Raw genomic sequence first — 23021 nt, forward strand, 5'->3', positions numbered from 1 at the left:
AATTAAAAAAATACTACATAACATCAAATTGCTACTTTTAATTTTGCTCGTGTTACAACACTAAATTTAGTCTACTCTGTTCATCTACTCCCTGGCCCTTTAGAGTACGGTAAAGCTATAGCTGGGGCACATTGACTACATTTATAGGGATTCTCTCTAATATGAGTCCTTTGATGTTCAATAACATGAGAATTCTAGTTAATTTTCCACACTTGGGACACTCATAAGTTTTCTCTCCAGTGTGAGTTCTCTGATGCCTAATAAGAACTCCAGATGAAAGATTTTCCACACTGAATGTACTCATGCAGTTTCTTTGCAGTATGAATTCTCTGATGAGTAACAAAGTGAGAACTCCCACTGAAGTATTTCCCACACTGATTACACTCATAAGGCTTCTTTTCAATGTGAATTCTCTGGTGTGAAATAAAGCCAGAGCTCTGAAAAAAATTTCCTATACTGACTACACTCATAAGGCTTCCCTCTATTATGTTTCGTTTGTTTGTTTGTTTGTTTGTTTGGAGAGAGAGAGTACGCTTGAGTGTACTCGTGAGCAGGAAGGGGGCAGTGAGAGAGGGAGAGAGGATGCCAAGCAGGCTCCACACTGTCAGCACAGAACCTGATGTGGGGCTCAAACCCACAAACCATGATCTCATGACCTGAGCCAAAATCTAGAGTTGGATGCTTAACTGACTGAGCCACCCAGGTGCCCATGTTATGCTTTCTTTGATAAATATTAAAATCAAGGATGTGACTGAAAGATTTCCCAGTGATTACAACAGAATAGTTTTTTTTTTTAAGTGTGAGACATCCTACCAAAAGCTCTCCCACATTAATGACATTCATGGGGTCTCTCTCCAGTATGAATTAAAGAATGTCTAACAGGTAAGGAGGGCCAACTGAAAGGGTCCCATGTTGATTACATTCATAGTTTTTCTTGGGTATGATGAGTTCTTTATACAGTTGATTAAACTTGATAAATTTCTTGAAATTGAAGTATTCTTGGATTCCTGAAATAAATTGTTTGGTCATGGTATTGTTCTTTAGATATACTGCTGGATTTGATTAAATATTTTATTTTCAACTCATGTATTTATATTCATAGATGAAGCTGGGTGATACATTTCTTTTTTATACCATCTTTATCAGATGTGAGTATTATGTTATCTTCATTTAATATTTTGTGAAGCTGTTCATTGTGTTGATATGGAATTTTTTTAACAAATTGGAATAGTTTATTCCTTAAAGTTAGATTTAAAGTCTGGGGCGCCTGGGTGGCTCAGTTGGTTAAGCATTGGACTTTGGCTTAGGTCAGGATGTCATGGTTCGTGGGTTCAGGCCCCACGTTGGGATTTGTGCTAAATATTAAAAAGAAATTTAAAAGAAAGGTTTAAAGTCAGCTATAAACCCTAGGCTTTGTGTCCATGTCACTTCCATGGTAATTATTCTATTGGAGTTTTCTGCTTCTTGTTCACTTTTGTTTATTTATATTAGGAAATTTTCCATATAGTTCTGTATAATAGTCTCATAATTCTTTTAATTGCTTCTGTACCTGTGGTTATCTTCTTTCTCATTTACATTATAATACTTTTGCTCTCTCAGTCAGGCTTTTGAGAGGTTTATTACCATAACTTTTCTTTCCCTTTGCTCTCCATTTCATTTACTTTGGCTTTAATTTTCATTAACTTGAATAAATTTCTATTTTATTATTTTTGGTTTATTGTACTGTTTCTCCAGTTCCTTAAGGCAAAATATTAATTCCTTAATTTTTGATAATTCTACTTTAATAATACAATTAAGGCTGTAATTTTTCCTGCTATACAGCTTAGCTGTGCACCGTTTATTATGATGCATCATGTTCTCTTTTTTTTAAATTTTTTTGGTAATATTTATTTTTGAGAGAGCAAGACAGAGCACAAGTGGCAGAGGAGCAGAGAGAGTGGTGGACACAGAATTCAAAGCAGGCTCCAGTCTCTGAGCTGTCAGCACAGAGCCTGCCGCAGGGCTCGAACTCACTGACTATGATATCATGACCTGAGCCGAAGTCGGACGCTTAACCAACTGAGCCACCCAGGCGCCCCATGTTGTGTTTTCTTTTTTAAGGGAGTTAGTAATCCAATTTTATTTTCTCTTTGGTTCAAATATTTGAAAGTTATTTCTTAATGTCCAGGAAATTAAGATATTTTTGATAATTTTATTATTTACTCATACTTTTATTAATATATGATCAGATAAGTCACCTGTAAAAATTTATACTTTAGTATTATTTGTTTGATTAAGCACACATATATTCTTGAAATCATAGGGCACAAAAATCCTATATATACATCTATTAAATTGAACTTGTTAATTTTATTATTCAGTTTTTTCATTAGGTTTATTTCATATACTAGATATGTCTGATTCCGAAGGCAGTATATTAAATTCTTTCTCCATAACTGTTTTTTCTTTGCTTTGCTCTAATCAAGTTCTCCTTGTATCTCAAATTGATTTTTGTGTCATTTAAGTGCCATTTTTTAGTTGTATATAGGTTTTAAATTGTTATTTCTTCTTTTAGTGTACCTTGATCACACCAAAATGTCTTTATCCTGATCAACCCTCTAACTTTTAATCCCACTTTGGTTGATTTTAATATTGACACATTTTATTTTGTTTGGTTTTGCAGGTATCACTTTATGTGGCACTTTATTTACTTCCAGTTATTCTTTAACATTTTGGTTTAGAGCATCTCAAATTAGAAAGGTGTGACTGAACTTTTTTTCACCTAATGTAATGGGCTCTGTTTTCTTGGGAGGGGAGGGTCTGCATTTTTTAAAAAAATGTTTGTTTTTAATGTTTATTTTGAGGGGGGTGGTTAGGGACAGAGAGAGGGAGAGAGAATCCCAAGTAGGCTCCATCCTCTCAGCACAGAACCCAACACAGGGCTCAGTCTTAGGAACCATGAGATCATGATCTGAGGGGAAATCAAGAGTCAGATGCTTAACCAACTGAGCCACGCAGGCGCCCCTATCCTCATCCATTTCTGCAAGTGCAGCTGTCTCTTCCCCCAGAAGTTAGATTTGCACACTTTTCTACCGGGCAGCAGTCTTTGTCCCAAGGTCACAGAAGAGTCTGAGCTGAGCATTCTACTCACTCATCCAGACTGTTAGACTTTTCCTACCTAATCAATCTCCACATGTCTGTGAGACTGAGAACCATTCCACTAGCACCAAACTAGTTCCCTTCAGGCTGCCAACCCTAGGCAGAGTGCCTGTTCCCACTCCCTCCCCCAGATCCAGTGCTTCCCAGCGAGATATACCATCCCTTTGGGCACAAATCAGCACCCACTGGTGGAAAATTGCAAATCACATATACCCCCTGCATTCGTTTGCTATTACTGCAGAAACAAATTACCACAAAGTTAGTGGCTTAAACAATACAAGTTTATTATTTTAACATTCTGGAGTTCAGAAATCTATCACTGGACTGAAATCAAGGTGTCTCCAGGACTGTGTTCGTTCTGAAGACTCTAGGGAATGAGTCCATTTCCTTGCTTTTTCCAGCCTCTAGAGGCCACTCACATTCCTTGTCTTATGGCCATGTATCACTCCAATCGCTGCTTTTGTCGTATCTTCCTCTCTTATTTGGATCCTACTGTCTCCTTCTTATAACGACCCTTGTGATGACATTGGGCCTATGGGGATAATCCGGGATAATCTCACTATTTCAAAATCCTAACATAATCACATCTGCAAAGTCCCTCTGGCCATGTGAAGCACTATTTTCACAGGTTCTGGGGCCTAGCAGTAGACATATGTGGGGGTCATCACTCTGCCTCCCCAAATCCCCCAGGAGATTCAGGCATACTGAGGCCCAATGGCAAACTTTTGAGTGTAATGGCGGGTGCTGCTGATAATGAATTATGTGTGGCTGGGAAAAGATGGGAGACCACCAGCTGCATATATTCAAATTCTGCATCATCTCATCCTACTTTAAGGAAAGTGGGAACTCTTCCATTCACTTCAGAGATAAATTTCTCAGCTTCTAAAGCAGCCAACTGGATTTCAAATTTGGATGTTAAAGTGTCCATAGCCTTGCAGTTAGTGATCCCAAACCTCAGGGCCCCAGATGAGTTACTGGGCAAGCCTACCCTCATCTGTTCACCTCCTCTGAAGGGATGATTTCTCCTCTCCTCATTCACTACCCAACATCTTGCAGCCTGGTCACAGTTTCAGCTGACACCACCATTTCTCATTTCGCTGAGGAAACAAGTGCTCAGCGTCCTTTATGACCTCATTTCATGGAAGTTACATGGTGTAACTTCTGCTGACCCTATTGGTGGAAGCAGTCACAAGCCCAGCCACATTCTAGGAATGGAGGAAAGGCAAAGAGTCTGTGGCCATATTTGAAACTGCCATAGATGTGAAAGCAGTCAGCACACCTCCTTCAGTGACCATCTTCTGGCAACAAAACTGTATGGCATTTCAGGATTAAGTGACCTCATTTGAGCACATGGCTGTGGCATTCCCCAGTGGACACTGGGCATCATGGTGAGGCCACTCCCCCAAGTAAATAGACATCCCTACATCATCAGTACTTGGAGAAGGAGCTGCTGATGTTCTCCTGTTAAAGATCTCCAACTGTGTAGTGGGAGGGCAGTGGGGTCCTGGCAAGTTCTTCAGCCCCAAATGTTTCATCTCTCAAAGAAGCTACCATGGAGATGTGATATAGCAGTCATGAGCCCTGTGCCTGATGCATGAAAAGCAATACGACAGCTAGTGTGCCATCACCATTCCCCAGGCACCTGGCCTCTGGGCTTCTCTACTCTGTCTCCAGGGGCTGTTCACTCCTGTAGAGAAAGGAGTGAAACACGCTCACTCCAGATGGCATGACTTTGCCTCACCCTTGTCAGTGTTATGACCCCAAGGGCTCTGAAGGGGTGTGCCCTGTAGCAGTCAACTAATACCTGATGAGCAGAAGTTCAACATCTGACCCAGAGTCTTAGGACATAGTTTGAAATGTTATGTACAACTTGAGAGAGCAGAGGTAGAGTCATGGAGCAAGGACTGGATGGGTTGCAGGTTACAGGCTGTGTGACCCGGAGAAAGGATTTTCATCTATCATCTCATGTAAAATGTGAAACATGGGCACCAACATGAACATTTCTGGGAAGCTCCCCACCCCCCCTTTCCGGGGGTTTCCCTCCCTCTAGGCCTCCAATGGTTGGTTGCTTAAGATGACCATTCCCTGAATCGAACATTCCCTGCATCCTGATGATGCTCTGAGGATCAGGGTTAGGATGACCCACTCATCCTAACTCATTTGGAATCTTGGGCCAGAGGAACTGTGGCCTTTTGCAGAGTCTGCTAGAACTGGCCTGACAATCTCCTTCACTTTGTTTTAACACTGCTTATTTTAAGTATCAAATTATTAATGAAAGAAATTTAATAGGTGGAAAAAAACCCAGAGATTTCTATCACAGAAATATATAGTTTATTTATCTTTGTTCTCTTTTAGTCCTTGTCCATATGCATAAATACCACAAATATAATATCAGTGCACAGACTTTTTGGTACCTGGCTTTTTAAACTTACATTATAAACATGGTCAGGTTTCACTAGTATCACTTTTAATGACCAAATGAGCAAACAAATTATAACAGCAAATCAAGTGAGTGAAAAATTAAATGTTTTTCCAACTTATATTCACTAGCAACAACTCCCCACCAGTTTTCTCATTTACTTGTGAGCAGGATGGTCTCCCTGGTTGTCCTTTGGTCTTGATAAGGTCATCACTCAGTGCTGCTTTTCATATTCAGTTCCAAATGCCAGCCACGCCCGTTCGTGTTACATTGCAGGATCAGGCTGAAAAGGCCATGTCTCTTCAACCGGCTCAGCTCGAGGGCTATGAGGTAGGCTGTTTCTTCTTGCATTTCACCCCACTGTGCGTCTTCTGATGCCCAATGAGGTGCGAGCTCTGGGTGAAGGCCTTTCCACATTTGCTGCACATGTAGGGGCGCTCCCCCGTGTGCGTTCTCAGGTGCCGGATGAGATGGGAGCTCTGGCGGAAGGCTTTCCCACAGTCCTGACACTGGTAGGGCTTGGCTCCGGTGTGAGTCCGCAAGTGCTGGGAGATGGCCGAGCGGTCATTGAAGGTCCGCCCACACTCATGACACTCAAAAGGCCTCTCTCCGGTGTGGACTCTCTGATGTTGTGTGAGGGAGGAGCTCTGAACAAACGCCTTCCCGCAGTCCTGACACACGTAGGGCTTCTCTCCTGTGTGGATTTTTTTATGTACAGAGAAATATCTTGGATTCCGGAACGTTTTGCCACATTCACTGCATCGGCAAACTTGGCTCCCTTTGTGAATTCTTGTGAACGTAATCTGCTGAGTGCTCCGGCTGAAGGCTCTCCCACAACCACTGTTTTCTCTGGCTTTTTCCCCTTTGTGGCCCTTCTGATGAATTTTTACACATGGACCACGCGTCACCTTCTTAACCCGCGAGCCACGCTTGCGCAAGCGTTTCCTGGGCAGAGTTTTCTGGAGTGAAATAGGGCTGGTGACAAGGCCAGCGTTTGCCTGGGACTGGGGGCTTTTCTGAGGGAGGGTTTCTTCCTGAGTGAGCTCCACTTGCTTCAGTGCTGTGTCCAAGACTTCCTGGGTCCCACCCTGCAAGATGTCTCTTGAGGTAGAGGACCAGGTGTCATCCCTTGAGAATTCTTCCATTTTTAGGTCAGGGGCTGGTTCTTCCTCAGGGATGTCAGACTTTGGAGTTAACTCTTTACTTTCCAGTGTAGTCTCCCACCCTGAAAGAACCCAAAAGATACAGATACTATAGAGAGAAAGTGGTAAAAGGGGCTATCAGTATGACATCATCAAGTATTCAGAAGCTGGGTGTTTTTTTGTTTTTGTTTTCCAGGTACCGTCACGCGACCTGGGGAGACTACGGAAAGAAGTGAAGTAGCAAAGAGGGGAACACCGAGCTTGGCAGTCAGGGATGGGGCAAGAACAGGGAGCACTCTCCCAGCTCTCTGACTCCTCATATGCCTTCAAGGTGGGCGGTAAGTCAGTCTTTCCCTGGGCCTGAGCCTCCACTGTCCACACAATGCCCATCCCTTGAGGCCCATAGGACCAGTTGAAAGCATGGATGGTGCAAAGAACTCTTGTCAGCATGTCCAGTGCTCACACTGGGCCCAGAGAAGGTGCAGGCCCAACTCAGGGTCCCTGAGGTTCCCAGTCCCAGAAGGGTGGAGTGGCCAGCACGGGCACAGCCTTACCCACAGACACGAGGTGTCCAAAGGTTTCTAACATCACGTCGTGGTACTCGGTCCTCTGCATTGGGTCCAGCAGCCCCCACTCTTCCTTGCTGAAGTCCACAGCCACATCGAGGAAGGTCACTGGTTCCTGCAATATCACTCTGTCTGATCAGCAGGAGGGTCATCGACAGGAACAGATGACCAGGGCCTCCCAACAGAGTCTGCTGTGCTGAGGACACCCCTGCTTTGGAGTTTGCTCAGCAACACTGACTTGGGCCCATAAGAGGCCCAGTGGGTCCCCTATCACAAACCCAGAGTCTGGGGCCCAGGCTGGAGGCAGAATCTACTTCACTAAGAGCTACAAACGCCATAAGCAAACTGCCTCCCTTGTACCCCGGCCTATGTGCAGCTCATCCTTTCTGTGCAACTTCCCACAGAAGACTGCCCCTCAGACCAGCCCTGCCTGCTAGGCACACTCCCTTCTTCTGGGAACAGCCCCTCTGCCTGTGAAGGAACCATCCCTGCCTTTGTGGATGGTGGCTGCCAGAGGGTGGTGTGTCCAGAGGCGGTGCCAAGATCAGTCCTTTCTGGGGAGCTGGCCAAAACTCTGGCAGGAAGAGGTCTCCCCATAGCACTCTGCCTGGATCTGTGGGGGCTTTTACCCACCAGGGGCAGAGCCTGCTTGAGAAGTAATGGGAGAAAGCAGAGCCATGAGACCAGGACTGGAGACACATTCCTCTCTCATCACCTGGAAGCCCCTGAATACAGTCTTGCCTGAAGCCTATCACAGACCACTCATTACATGAGAGCCAATAAATTCACCCTATGGTTGAACCACTTGTGAGCCATCTGCAGCAGAAAGAGTCCTGACCAATACCACACATCACTCTGTCATATTCTCTGAGCCTCAACAGTCGGCAAGACACGGCCAGTGCTTTCATCTATGCCCCAGCTCTGGGATATTTTGAGGCAAATTCCAGATATTTTTTCCATCATCAACACCTAAGTATGCATTTCTGAAGGACAAGGGCTCTCTTGTTCTAACACAAATTCAGATATGGTCTGCATGTCCCTACCTGGGGCTCCCAAGCATCTATAAACACTTGGCCCCTCCCTTCTCCTCCAGATTTCTTGTCTCCCAGTCCCTGTGCCCTTTCTTGGTCTCCACAGCAGCAACAAGGCAGCCCAGCCCTTCAGGCTCAGAAACTCTGAAAGGTCTGCCCTGTGGGAGGCTGGGAGGTAGGGGGAAGGTCACCTCATAGGGGACATTGTGACCAGAGAACAAAAGGGTGACACCCCCCACTCACCTCAGGTGGCGCCTTTGCCGGCCAGGTGGTCATGTTCTCCTCCTTCTCTTCCTGAGGAGCTGTGGTCTCAAGAGAGCAGGTGGGGTCCTGGGCAGGTAATGCTGTGGGGAGACACCAGCACAGGGGATCAGCCGGATGTGGTGCCACTTCCAGGATGGGTCAATGATACCCACGTCTCTCTCTGGGACCCCTGCAGCCAGTGCACGCATCGTATCTGCTGTTACTGCTGTGAGGGCATCTGTGCCCACCCTTTCTTGCCACCAGCTCAAGTCCCCACTCTGGCTCCTCTTCACAGCCTGTGCCCAAATCCCCACACCTGGTTAGCTCAAGATGCATCACCCTAAGGGTGACTGTAGGGCACCAATGTCCCCATTGCTGAGACCCCTAGCCCCACTCCCTCCCTCTCCAAGGACTGTCCCGGATCCTGTCCCTCCTCTGAGACAGCTGCCTCATCTCTCCATTTGCCTCAACAGCTGGCCTCACACTGTTCCTCAGAAGCAAAGACCCCTTTTCTAGCCTCCGAGTATGTTGCCTCTTTACCTTCCTTGTCCTCTTCCTCTTTGCCTTCTTCCATGGACTTCCTCTGACCCCCGGGACTGGACCCACTCTCATAACACACACCCATCTAGATGAGAATTTTATCAAGTTTCCTCCACCTTCGAAAACCATTCTGCCTGGCCTTCCAGCCCCTCTTAACCACAGCTCCTTCATGCCTGACTCTCATCTATTGCTGCCTGGTACATGGTCTTCCATAAGGATGATTCCACCCCTGCTCTCAAGGGGGAAACACGATGTGACCCATTCTGGCCCACCAGTCTGCCACCTCCTCCTGGCCACAATAATTAAATCTGAGATGAATACAGGGCACAGAGCTAGACAAGCAGAGCCAAAGAGGCTTTTGTTAGAACATTTCCCTGCAGGGAGGCTTCCTACGGAGACATCCTGCCTGTGAGTGAAGCTAACGGAGGCCACCAGAAGTATGATAGCAGAGAGAGAATGAGTCCTGAGAATACTACAGGAGCCCCTGGGTCCACCCGTGCCTGAAGCTAGATCACCCTGGGACTTTTTCAGTAAATTCTCCTCCCCTGGCATTCACAACTGAGAGTTGCAACTAACTCGCTGATAATGAATGTAGGATTCTCAGGGTTCTCTGGAAGGCCTCTCTTCCTGCCATCCACTATAATATGAATTGATTTCATTCACCCCCAAGGTGTGAAATGTAAGACAGACTGGCTTTTGTCTTAGGGGCTTCCCAACTGTCTCCTTGGCACCTCTATCAGTTTCCTATTACTGCTCTAACAAATTGCCACAATGGTGCCTAAAAGCAAAGTTGCTTTCCTATGATTATGGACATCAGGTCTGACGCCAGCCTCACTGCACTACAGTCAAGCTGGTGGCAGGGCTACCTTCCTTCTGAGGCTCTAGGGGAAAATATGTTTGTCACCTTTGCCGGTTTCTGGAGGCCAACTAAAATACCTAGCGCCCAGCCCTTCTTCGTGTCTTCTCTGCCCTGAACTCTCGTGCCTGCCCCATCCAAATAACACAGTATAATCTCCCCACCTCAAAATCTTCAATTTAATAAACTGCATCTGCAAAGTCAATTTTGCTGTATGAGGTTACATATTCGGGTGAGCAAGTACTCCATGACACTCAGCCTGACAAATCAAATTTCATGGAATCTCACCCCCAAACGTACTCCCATCCCAGCCCCCCACCGCTGTCAGTCCTGCCCAAGCCACCACACCTCTCGGTGGGCATGGTAACGGCTCTGGGTGGCCAATCTGATTCTCATTTTCCCCTTGTTTTTTGCCCACCAACCATCGCAAACTGCAACCTGGTAAATCTTTTTTTTTTTTTTTTTTTTTAAGGTTTATTTATTTATTTTGAAAGAGAAAGACAGCACAAGAGCACAAGCAGGTAAGGGGCAGAGAGGAAGAGAGAAAATCCCAAGGACGCTCCGTGCCATCAGCACAGAGCCTGATGCAGAGCTTGAACTCAAGAACCATGAGATGATGACCTGAGCTGAGATCAAGTCAGATGCTTAACCGATTGAGCCGCCTGGGTGCCCCCTGTAAGGGTTAATTTGTAGTGTAGGGCTAACACCTAGCTTGAAAAATAACAGCTTTGTTCTGACACTGAAGGTCAAGAGATAACAGCCTTGCTTTACTCTTGTAAATTATGCTTCATACTCTTGTAAATCAGTCTTCACCAATGAAGGAAACAAAAGCTCAAAGAAAAGAGCATCAGAGGCAAGGTCAAGGAGATCCACTGGTTGCAACTTGGCGGCAGAAAGTCTAAAATAATCACCTCATCTGGCAACTGTTTCTAACTCGTCTGGGAACTGTTTCTCTGTTCTGTTCCCAGGTGATGATAAAACGATGTGATCGGCCATAAAATTATCAAGAGTGTTGGTCCCGATCGGTCGGCCTTGCCTCTCATTGCAATGAACTTTGTTGTGACTGTCACTGGTGCCCGTAGCATTCAGTTTCAGGAGTCGTGTGGATGCAACATTTGGTGCATTGGCCGGGAAAGTTAAAGTTCTGAAACAGGGCCCTTTCCCCGGATTGCTCTGCCGACCCCTGGGAGGAAGCTCGGGATTGGGAGAGGTAAGGAATTCTTGGGGCGCGCCATTTGAATGACTCAGGAGGGTCTGCCTGACGCGGCTATAGAACCAGAGTCAGGGATCCTACCGGGACGCCGGTGGACCCCATTAGGTTTGGTTTTTGTCAAGAAGGATCCTATTTTCAGGGGGCTGCGACGGCCTACTGGCCTTGAGATCTCGAACTTGTGTTTTCTTCATGTCTTAATTGTCTTCTTCCTGTTGACTGGCTGTGCGTCCTTGTCAGTTTTGCCTACCTTTGTCATCGGTCAGAATCAGACTACCCCCACCCCGCTGAGTCTCATACTAACCCATTTCCAGGACTATAGGAGAGCTGCCTCAGTTTTCAGCCTCCACATTAAGAAGACAGTCCTTCGAACTCTGCGAGGTGGAATGGACCAGCTTTCAGGTCGAATGGCCTCCACAGGGGACCTTTAACCTTACTTTGATATATAAGGTTCGTGATATTATCTTTTTTTGGCACGAAGACCAAATCCCATACATTGGGGCACGGAGAACCCTCATCGAAAAACCTCCAGATTGGTTAAAACTTCTTCCCCTTCCCCCTCGCCTCCCTAAAGTACAGGCTTTGCCACTCAAAGATCGCCCGTCTGGGGCTCAGAATAAGAATCTTGATGAGACTGGGGCGCCTGGGTGGCGCAGTCGGTTAAGCGTCCGACTTCAGCCAGGTCACGATCTCGCGGTCCGTGAGTTCGAGCCCCGCGTCGGGCTCTGGGCTGATGGCTCGGAGCCTGGAGCCTGTTTCCGATTCTGTGTCTCCCTCTCTCTCTGCCCCTTCCCGTTCATGCTCTGTCTCTCTCTGTCCCAAAAATGAATAAACGTTGAAAAAAAAAAAAAAAAAAGAATCTTGATGAGACTAAGTAGCTGCCCCCTCTATCACCTGCACAGGAGGGGGGTAAAAAAAAAGGAACTTACCACCCACCGCCCTATAGTTCTCGCCCAAAGAATACAGGTCAAGATGCTTCAGATCTGGAGACAAGCCCGAGTCGGGACACTCCCCTGAGCCCGTCTCACACCCGGTCAGGGACTCCCTTCCATCCCCCTCCCGCTGCCCTATCCCTTCTTCCAGGGCCACCCCTGCACCCCTGCAGGGTGATGTCCGACCCTTTATGACTTATGTACCCTTCTCCACTAGTGACCTTTATACCTGGAAGCTTCAAAACCCCTCGTTCTCAGAGAAACCCCAAGCATTAATTTCTCTTCTTGAAACTATATTTGTGACCCATCAGCCAACCTGGGATGACTGCCAGCAGCTCTCGCAGGTTCTCTTCACCACTGAGGAGCGGGATAAGATCCGGCGCGAGGCCCGGAAATTAGTGATGGGGCCAAACGGGCAACCCACCGAGGATCCCGCTGGATTCAAGGAAGTTTTTCCTTCCTCACATCCTGAAAATTGGGACCCAAACGCTCCTCACGGTAGGCGATCATTGACCCTATTTCACCAGACTCTACTGGGAGGTCTCCGAGCGGCCGCCCGCCGGCCCACAAACATGTCTAAGGTAACAGAAGTAATTCAGGGGACCAAGGAAAGTCCCTCAGCCTTCTTAGAAAGGCTCACGGAGGTGTACCGCACCTTTACCCCTGTAGACCCTGAGGCACCTAAAAATAGAAGGGCATTAAACCTGGCCTTCGTCTTACAGGCAGCCCCAGACTTATAGATGGACATTCATCCCACTGTACCCAATCCTTATATTCTCCTTAGTTTGCTTCCCCCTTCTAAGGCGAATTATACAGTTCTGGACTTAAAAGATGCCTTCTTTGCCATCCCGCTGGCCCCACAAAGCCAGCCACTATTTGCATTTGAATGGACTGATCCTGAAAAGGGACAGCTCACCTGGAGGCAACTCCCCCAAAGATTTAAATTCTCCTCTTTTTAATGATGCCCTGCACCAGGATTTAGAGCCATTTCGAATCTCCAACCCGCAGGTAACCCTATTGCAATATGTTGAGGATATCTTGTTGGCGGCCCCCTCTCATTTAGAATGCCTGAGTGCCACCTTGAGTCTTCTGCAAAAACTGGGGTACCGAGTGTCAGCCAGAAAAGCGCAGATCTGTCGTACAGCGGTGACCTATTTAAGTTACAACCTTCAAAAGGGAAGTGCTATCTCGGTGAACAAAGAATTCGGGCTATACTCGATATTCCTCGGCCTAAAACTCGCAAACAAGTTCGCGAGTTCTGGGGGCAGAAGGCTACTGCAGAGTATGGATAACTGGCTTTGCTGAACTGGCAGCCCCGTTGTACACCACTCTCAAGGGGTCTCCGGAGTCCTTCACGTGGGGGGAGACTCAAACTAAAGCCTTCCAAGCCTTACGAGAGGCTCTCGTGACCCCACCGGCCTCGGCCCTGCCAGATCCCACCAAGCCATTCCATTTGTTTGTAGCCGAAAAGGGGGGGGGGGGGGGGGTAGCCGAGGGAGTTCTGACTCGGCGCCTGGGGGTAGCCGAGGGAGTTCTGACTCGGCGCCTGGGACCTTGGCGCCGACCGGTGGCCTATTTATCCAAGCGGCTGGACCCAGTTGCTTCTGGGTGGCCCCCACGCGTTCGACAAATTGCCACCACCGCGCTCTTAGTTGAAGACGCAGACAAACTAACCTTGAGGCAGGCACTGTCTGTCACCGGGCCCCACGAAGTGGAGGCTTTACTGCGGGCTCCCCCAGAGCGACGGCTGTCAAATGCTTGGATTACCCAATATCAAGCGTTGCTACTCGACCAGACCCGAATACGTTTTTGTGCCCCCGCAGCCTGAAACCCAGCCACTCTGCTGCCCGAAGGACAAGGTCCCCCTCTGCACTCCTGCCCAGAAACCTTAGCGACGATCTCGACCCTCTGCTCCGCTCTTACGGACGTTCCCTTACAGGACCCTGATATCAGCATTTTTTCAGGCGGCAGTAGTTTTGTGTTTCAAGGGCAAAGGCACGCCGGCGCTGCAGTGACGACGGACCGCGAGGTTTTATGGCAACAGACCCTTCCCCCGGGAACTTCAGCCCAGCACGCAGAGCTCATCACTCTAACAAAAGCCCTCCAACTCGGAAGAAACAAGCAGTTCATATTTATACAGACAGCCGCTATGCTTTTGCAACCGCGCATGTATACGGATCCATTTATCAAGAGCGCGGTCTCCTCACGGCGGAAGGCAAGGCCATCAAAACTAAAGCTGAAATTTTAGATCTTCTAGCAACCATCTGGGAACCTGCGAGGCTGGCAATCATTCACTGCCCGGGACGTCAGAAAGGCGACTCCCTAGAAGCAGTCGGAAACCGCCTGGCTGATGCAGCAGCCCGAGAAGCTGCCCCAACTAAAAGTAAAAGTGCCTTGGGGCTACCGATCTTGACCGAGGGAGCCCAGTTACACTCCTAAAGATTTGGAGTGGGTTTCAAGAAAAGGGAGAAGTATGATGCCGGGACAAAAGTGGTCTCAGGATCCTGAAGGTAAGATCCTCTTACCCATGGCACTCGGGCGGCGCATGGTGTGTCAGCTCCGCCAGGGGACTCATCTGGGAAAAACGAAGATGGCGGAATTAGTGCAGAAGAAGTTCAGGGCGCAAGGGCTGGGAAAAGAGATCGAAGAGGTGGTTGAAAGGTGTGCAAGTTGCGCCCAAGTAAATCAGGGTGCAAGTAGGAAGGTTTCAGAAGCTAAAAGAGATAGAGGAACTGAGCCAGGCCGGTTTTGGGAAGTAGATTTTACTGAAATTAAACCAGGGAAATACGGATACAAATACCTGCTTGTTTTTGTAGACACCTTCTCTGGGTGGGTCGAGGCGTTCCCCACTAAATCAGAAACGGCTCAGGCGACAGTTAAGAAATTATTAAATGAAAAAATTCCTAGATTCGGGCTGCCTCTGAGCATAGGATCGGACAATGGCCTGGCCTTCACGGTGCAGGTGTCCCAGGGTCTAGCCCGGGCATTGGGAATAGATTGGAAATTACATTGTACATATAGACCTCAGAGCTCAGGTCAGGTAGAAAGGATGAATCGGATCCTAAAAGAGACCTTAACCAAATTGTCCCTTGAGACGGGCAAAAATTGGGTTGACGTCCTGCCTGTTGCCCTTTTGCGAGCGTGTTGTACTCCATTTGTCAAGGGATTTCCCCCTTATGAAATTTTATTTGGCAGACCTCCACCTATCCTGCCGAGGCTAGGAGGCGATGTAATGGAACAGTTGGAACAGGACCGCTTGCTGGCTTCACTCGTGGCCCTGCAACATGTACAAAAGGAAATAACCAGGGCCTTAAAAGAATCCTTCACTCATCCTCCTGTTCTTCCCCACCCCTTTCAACCAGGAGATTTAGTCTGGGTCAAGAGGCACGAGCTTAAAACCCTGGAGCCGCTCTGGAAAGGACCACACGCCGTGATCCTGACTACACTCACGGCCGTGAAGGTAGATGGTGTCCGAACCTGGATTCATCACTCTCAGGTTAAAAAAAAAAAAAACTGTGTAAAGGCAGGAACACCCCAGACTGATAACGGAACCAGATAATGAACAGCAATGGAAGGTCCGAAGGCACTCAGAGGATCCTTTAAAGGTAAGACTGATGCGGGCATAATAATTGTCTGGGTTTGTATAATGATAAGCGTGGGAGACTGTACGGAATGGCATCCCCTATCTTTTTGGCCATACCAATGGGAACTCAGGGACACTGTCACGGGGAAGGTGATAGCATCTAATACCTCTTCCACTGTGCCTTGTTTTTTGTTTGATTTATGCGACTTGGTGAGGGACTCATGGGGGACTTTTAATTACTAATTATAAACAGCCAACGGGCTTCGCTCCTCCGGTCCCCGAAAACCCCTATATGGTTACCTATGGATGTGGACACAGGGATCAAGAACAAAAAATGGCTAACATACCAGGGTTATACAGTTGCCCTGCAAATAGAAAGGTCGAATGTGAAGGAAAAGGCCAGCAATAATTGGTATCAGAATTTATTCTCTTGGTCCCCCTGGTTCACATCACTGCTCACCACCATAGCTGGGCCACTGCTATTGTTACTTCTCGGATTAACTATCGGCCCATGCATTATCAATTGGTTAGTACAGTATGTCAAGAGGCAAGTTGGTGAAATAAAAATTATGATGATTAGGCCCAACTACATCCCCTTAGTTCCTAATGATGAATCAAGGGATTGATTCACTGACAAGAAAAGGGAGAAATGTAAGGATTAAAGTGTAGTGTAGGGCTAACACCTAGCTTGAAAAATAACAGCTTTGTTCTGACACTGAAGGTCAAGAGATAACAGCCTTGCTTTACTCTTGTAAATTATGCTTCATACTCTTGTAAATCAGTCTTCACCAATGAAGGAAACAAAAGCTCAAAGAAAAGAGCATCAGAGGCAAGGTCAAGGAGATCCACTGGTTGCAACTTGGCGGCAGAAAGTCTAAAATAATCACCTCATCTGGCAACTGTTTCTAACTCGTCTGGGAACTGTTTCTCTGTTCTGTTCCCAGGTGATGATAAAACGATGTGATCGGCCATAAAATTATCAAGAGTGTTGGTCCCGATCGGTCGGCCTTGCCTCTCATTGCAGTAAACTTTGTTGTGACTGTCACTGGTGCCCATAGCCTTCTGTTTCAGGAGTCGTGTGGATGTAACACCCCCAACCTGGAAAATGTTTACTCTGTCAGACAATACCACATGTCCCTAGAGCTCATGGACTGGTTCCCACTGCTTGACAGTAACTCTTCCCATTCCTTTAGGACAACACGAAAACCCCTGCAAGGGCCCTGCCAGCCCTGTCCCCTGCTCCCTTCTACCATAGACCCACCCAATTTCTCTCAGATTTTTGAATATACTGTCATTGCTCCCACTTTGGGCCTTCACAGGCAATGCTCTCCTGCTCAGCACATCCTTCCTGTACCCTTCTGAGTTCCACTCCACACCAGGTGTCGGCTACAAGCAACTTGCCTCCAGGAGTCCCACTAGCACCCTTGGGTTCTTCTCAACCCCATCATTGTCAAACGCGTATTCATTTCTCAAATTCCCATCATTCTTACTGGGTCTAAGGCTTGTTGAGCTCATGCATCTGTGAATCCTGTCTTGGTCACCACTTTATCCACAATTCCCACTCTGGGAGGGGTGCCTGGCTGGCTCAGCTGGTAGAGCATGCAACTCTTGATCTTGGGGCTGTAAATTTGAGCCTCAAGTTGTGTGTGGAGATTACTTAAAAAAATTAAGTTTTGGGGTGCCTGGGTGGCTCAGTCAGTTAACTGTCCAACTTCGGCTCAGGTCATGATCTCACAGTTCATGGGTTCAAGCCCCGCATCAGGCTCTGTGCTGACAGCTTGGAGCCTGGAGCCTGCTTCAGATTCTCTCTCTCTCTCTCTCTCTCTCTCTCTCTCTCTCTCTCTCTCTCTCTGTCTCTGTCTCTCTCTCTCTCTCTGTCTCTCTCTCTCTCTCTCTGTGCCTCCCCAGCTCACACACTCTCTTTCTCATAAATAAATAAACGTTAAAAAAAAATTTTAAAAAGCATTCTGGGAATATGCCTATGTGACTAAAATCACGTTTTCTATTGGCTTGTAGCACAGCAGGGATTCCAAAAGGATGAGAATGAACGATTTTATCCCTTAGCTTCTATCACAAGCCTGTGGAGGGCTAGTTAAAGAGTGCAGTCCCAGGCCCTGCCCAAGGGTTTCAGTAGCTGTGAGGTGTGGTCTGAGACTTTCCATTTCGGTAGATGGGTCCAGGGATACTCAGATCCCTTGACCTAGGGGCAATGGCAGGTATTTCAGCAAGGAACCATTGAAGCTCTGACTCAGGAACACGTTGGGGAGGTAGATGCTCTTGGACTAGATGAAGAGGCATGACCCTTCCCTGACCCTTCCGAGGAAGCCTGAGTTCTTCCTCCCCCATTCTCCAAGATGCGTCCACAGGAGTGTCCCTCTCCGCCCCTCCACTGCACTTACCTTCCTCCTCAGATATCCAGGTTACATCCTCCACCAGGGCCACTGCCTCCTGACAGTCCTCTGGGTGCTGTGACTGCACCCACCTCTGGAGCTTCCTGGGCAGCGCACCCAGGAACTGTTCCAGCACCAGCAGCTCCAGCATCTGCTCCTTGGAGTGCGCCTCGGGCTGCAGCCACTGGCGGCACAGCTCACGCAACCGGGCCAGGGCCTCTCGGGGCCCTGCCACCTCCTCGAAGCAGAACCCCCGGAACCTCTGGCGTGCAGCCTCAGGGTCAGCTGGATGCTTGCCTAGCTGTTGAGTGGGCTCCCCAAGTACTTCTGGGCTTAGGCCCTCGTCTTCAGCATAGAGGGCCCGAATCTGGGCATTTCGGGGACGAGCTACCTCTTGGTTCAGTGTGAGGACTTCAACGACTTCGATCTTCATCAGGGGATTCCCAGCAGGAAGAGGATCCACTTGAGGGTCCAACTGAGCCACAGGACACTCTGTAAGTCAAAAGCACAGCCAGAGAGATGGCCAACAAGCACATGAAAAGATAGTCAACATTATTTGCCGCCAAGGAAATGTAAATCAAAACCACTGTGAGGAGCACCTGGCTGACTCAGTCAGAAGAGCGTGTGACTCTTGATCTTGGGGTCATGAGTTTGAGCCCCTTGTTGGGTGTAGAGATCACCTAAATAAACAAAAACTTAAAAAAATACATCGTGAGATACTACTTCATATTTACTAGGATAGCTATTATCAAAGATGGGTGGTAACAACTATCAGCGAGGATGTGGAAAAACTGCTGTTGGTGGGAACACAGAACGCTGCATCATTTTGCAAAACAGTCTGGCAGGTACTCAAAAAGCCAAACACAGAATTATAACCCAGGAATTCTCCTAGGTATACATCCAAGAGAAATGAAAATATATGTCAATACAAAAACTTGTACAGGAACTTTCACAGCAGCATTATTCTTAATAGCCAAAAAGAAAAACAAATGTCCATCAAAGGAAGAATAAACAAAATATGGTCTATCCACAAATTGGAATATTATTTGGCCATAGAAAGGAATGAAGTAGTGATACGAGCTAAGCCTTGACAACATTATGCTGAATGGAAGCAGCCAGACACCAAAGGCTAATTTTAAGATTCCATTTATACGAAATGTCCAAAATAGACGAATATACTGAGACAAAGTAGATTCGTGGTTTCCAGGAGATAAGGAATTCAGACAATTAGGGGGTGTTGGCTAATAAAAATGAAGCTTTTTCAGGGAGATGATAAAGACGTTCTGAAATTAGACTGTAGTGATAGCTACACAACCTTGTGAATTATAGTAAAAACCACTGAACTGTACACTCTCAAAGGGTGAACTTTAAGGTATGTAAATTATACCTCAATATGGGAGGGGGGTGGGAAAGCAAGAGGCAAGGAGGCTTAAGAAGAGACCTGTGATGCTCTATAGGCCCACAGCTATGTACAGGGAGTAGAACCTGATCCTGCCTCCATGGGAGCCAAGAAGACAGGAAAGTCTGAAGCCCTGTGTCTTGGCACAGAACTCACAAGAACACAACTCCAGCACGGCCCTGAAATGCTAAGGAGGGCACACAAACCAAAGGAAATAAGAAAGCACTCTACAACCCTAACGAGAAATGCTAACTCTAAATGACTTGAAAGCTTTAAAACTGTCAATAGAGGGGCACCAGGGTGGCTAAGTCGGTTAAACATCTAACCACCTCAGGTCACAATCTCACAAATCTGTGAGACGCAATTCTGTATCTCCCCCTCTCTCTGCCCCTCCCTGGCTTGTGCTCCTGCACTCCCTCTCTCTCTCAAAAGTAAATTAATAAACATTTTTTAAAAAGTAAATAGAAAAAAATGTAAATCACGGATTATGGTTTACTTCCAATTAGGCTTGTTTGTTTATAAAAACAGAAATGGTCCGGCTGATGTCAAGAGCAAATGTGCCGCTCACACTTGCTGTTTTGAATATACCTGATTAGCACAACTCTACCTGCAAAGGAACTTCCAGCATGAACTCAAAGCCTTAGCAACTAATGCCAGGGCAATCAATGCCTGGGGACTTTCAGCTGGTTAATCCTGTTCAGGGAACTATTTGGAGAGGAAGACCACTGTAGAGACACCAAGAGAAGAGTATTTGGAGACAAAGGCCAGACAGCATACGACAATAGAACCCTGACCCCGCAACCTCAGGACTTGTTTGACCTGTTTGACCGCCAGTTTGTTGTTTTTTTTTTTCACCCCCAAGTCAATAACCTCCAGTCAGAACCTTCCTTTTTTCGCTATAAATTTTCCCACGCCTGCCTCCCTGCCAGTCTCAACTAAACACTAGGTGTGGTGGCAAACGCCCTGCTACAGTGGCCTGAGTAGATGGCCTCCGCATGTCCTCATTTGGGTGGTCTTTTTCCCACAACACACGTTTCCTGAGCAGGGGTGCAGGACGGAGCAAAACTGGAAAACACAGGTAGTGCTAAAGCACCGCTCAAGAAAACTGAAAAGATTCCCAGGTAAGCATTAAAAATTACGCTGGTTTTAGTGTGATCATTACAACGGAGGAAAGCTCCCGTCACGTGAAGTAAAAGAGCGCAGCAGGAAGTGTGAAGTGACCGCACCCGTGTTGTTTAAACACACAAACTCGGAAAGACCCGAAGAGCAGCGGCTGCCTGCGCGCCACCCGCACTGTTAAGCAGCGGCCCGGCCGGCCTTCCAGCACCGCGGCGTCCGGGAGGGTGGCGCTGGCGGAGGCCGTAGCCACAGGTACACTGCGGCCCGCGTTCGGGAAGCTGAAGCTTCCGTCCCCCTCCCACCGGGTAAACGGGACGACACCGCCCACGTCCCCATAGCCACGCCCCGATCCCCTGGTCCGGACGTGCATCACGAGCCTGGTGCCGGGCCACTACAACTCCCAGGGCCCTTCGCGGTGCACACTTCCGGAGCGGCCATGTTGAAGCTGTGGGTGCGACCCGGGCCCAGATCGGACGGCCGCCCCTTGGCGAGATGCTGGGCTCTCGGCCTCCTGCACTCTCGTTCCCTCCCCCGCCCCCCTTCGCGACGGCTGACGCACCCTGGGGCGGCGCCGGCGCAGCTGGAACTTCCATATACACCTTCCCGGTCTGCCAGTTTTCACCCTTCGGGCAGGCGCAGGGCGGAGGATCGCAGTCGCTTCCCCCTAAGGGAGCGAGCGCCCGGATTCCTTATCCATTTTCGGATCCCCGATTCTACATTCCTCCCCGTTTGCGTAGGATGTTTTTTGGGTTTTTTTTTTTCCCTCCCCCTCCAAATTTCCGGATTACAGACCTTGGCTCGTCTATGGTTTCCTCGGTTTACTGGTTTCACAGATCTAACCGGTGTTGGAAATTGCTGGCACGCTCTTCGAGAAGTGAGTCAGCTCGAGGTCAGGAGTCACCAGCGATGGGTGGGGCCGGGCCCGCTGCCCCGGACGGGCCTTGGGCGCTTGGGGTTGCAAAACACGTCCTGGGCCGAGCTTTTAATCTCGGCCATCGCCAGTCACTCCTTTCCTAGGTTTTTTTTTTTTTTTTTAAACAGATTTTTATTAAAAGACTTTTTAAGTAATCCCCACCCAATGTGGGGCTCGAATTCACCACAAGATCAAGAGTCCTAGAATCAAAATCCTAGTCCAAGGGATTTTTTTTCCTTGATAAAAATAACTACGTTGATCTCCTATTTCTGACCTCCTCCCCTAAACAAACTTTTCTATTAATTTTATTTGGGGGCTTGCCCTTCCCAACTCATTTATATTTATCCTTGTCTTCAGGATTTAATTACCTTCCTGTTCCCTAGGATTTCTGGGGGTTCATTTTCCCCTCCAGATTGTTGATTTAAAAGCAAAATTCATTTCCCCACTTCCAGTTAGCGTTCTCAGAGCTTCAAACTGCCCTGAGAACAACTCAGGAAGCCAAGGATGACAATTTCCCGGATTCCCAGCAGGGCTGGGCTTGAAAAGTGCCCCAGTTAAGGGATATTAGGAAGCGGGGGGGGGGGGGGGGGGGGGGGGGGGGGTAGCGCTCCCTGGCCGCTCCTTGCTGGGCCACAGGCACCATTTTGAGTAATAATCATGCATGACACTTGAAATCTTCATTCTCCACAACTTTCTAATTTCTAAAACTTTCGTTTTTTACTCCTTGGTTAATCACGCGGATTATTTAGTACTTTATCCCTCAAGAAAATTAACTGTAGGTTCTTTTCATTCTACTCCCATCCACTCTCCATTTCTAATTTTATTTCTCCTTTAGTCTTGGATCATGTGTTTTGTTCCTCCTATCTTTGGGGGACACTAGGGCAATTTCTCAAAATCTTGAATTGAATGCTTATTAAAATGTTAACTCTTAACCATTTTAAGTTTCACAGCCTGTCTAGGTGTGGATATGGAGAACTCTGCCCATCCTTGTGGTGCTGGGAGCTCAGTGGATCTGCAGCCTGCCTCTCCCTGCAGTAGCAGACATTCAGGACAACATATATTCCGCAGGGTTATTGTAAAGCTCCTCCTGGGTGCTATGTGGTCAATGAGATGGGCCACAACCTGCAAGCTGATGGGTAAGTGTCATTCTAGTCACTGCAGTCCTCTGGATCATCCCCCAAGGCCGCTAAGGTAACCTTTCCTGTGCTGTCAGGAAAAGTATTCACCTCACTTCACAGAGAAAATGTACTCTTAAGTTTACAGCTGGCAGAGTTGAAACTGGATCTTCAACTCACTGGCGCATAGCTCGGGCTGACTGACCCGCTCATTTGTGTGGGGCTGCACAAAATCTCTATCAACTGCAGCTCCAAGTACTGGTTTTCTTTTCTTTTTTAAAATATTTATTTATTGGGGCGCCTGGGTGGCTCAGTCGGTTAAGCGGCCGACTTTGGCTCAGGTCATGATCTCGCAGTCTGTGAGTTCGGGCCCCGCGTCGGGCTCTGTGCTGACAGCTCGGAGCCTGGAGCCTGTTTCGGATTCT

At 47.7% G+C, this 23021-nt stretch overlaps 1 protein-coding gene across 6 annotated transcripts in view; it reads right to left on the reverse strand.

Annotated features, from left to right (window-relative positions):
- Positions 1 to 5446: 5446 nt before the first annotated feature.
- ZNF274 (zinc finger protein 274) overlaps positions 5447 to 23021 on the reverse strand; it is a 30914-nt gene continuing 13339 nt past the window's right edge. For 5 of the 6 annotated variants that reach the window (XM_047834273.1, XM_047834272.1, XM_047834274.1 and 2 more), the window contains 4 exons: positions 18060 to 18542; positions 8540 to 8640; positions 7254 to 7380; positions 5447 to 6782 (listed from right to left, as the gene is read on the reverse strand). In XM_047834273.1, the coding sequence (XP_047690229.1) occupies positions 5881 to 6782; positions 7254 to 7380; positions 8540 to 8640; positions 18060 to 18542 (1613 nt within the window). In that variant the 3' untranslated portion in view covers positions 5447 to 5880. Of the gene's footprint in view, positions 6783 to 7253; positions 7381 to 8539; positions 8641 to 18059; positions 18543 to 21360; positions 22954 to 23021 lie in introns of those variants that run through there. The other variant, XM_047834277.1, reaches the window with a different exon arrangement.

Source organism: Prionailurus viverrinus, chromosome E2 (assembly GCF_022837055.1).
Source record: "Prionailurus viverrinus isolate Anna chromosome E2, UM_Priviv_1.0, whole genome shotgun sequence".
In the NCBI taxonomy this organism is placed as follows: domain Eukaryota; kingdom Metazoa; phylum Chordata; class Mammalia; order Carnivora; family Felidae; genus Prionailurus; species Prionailurus viverrinus.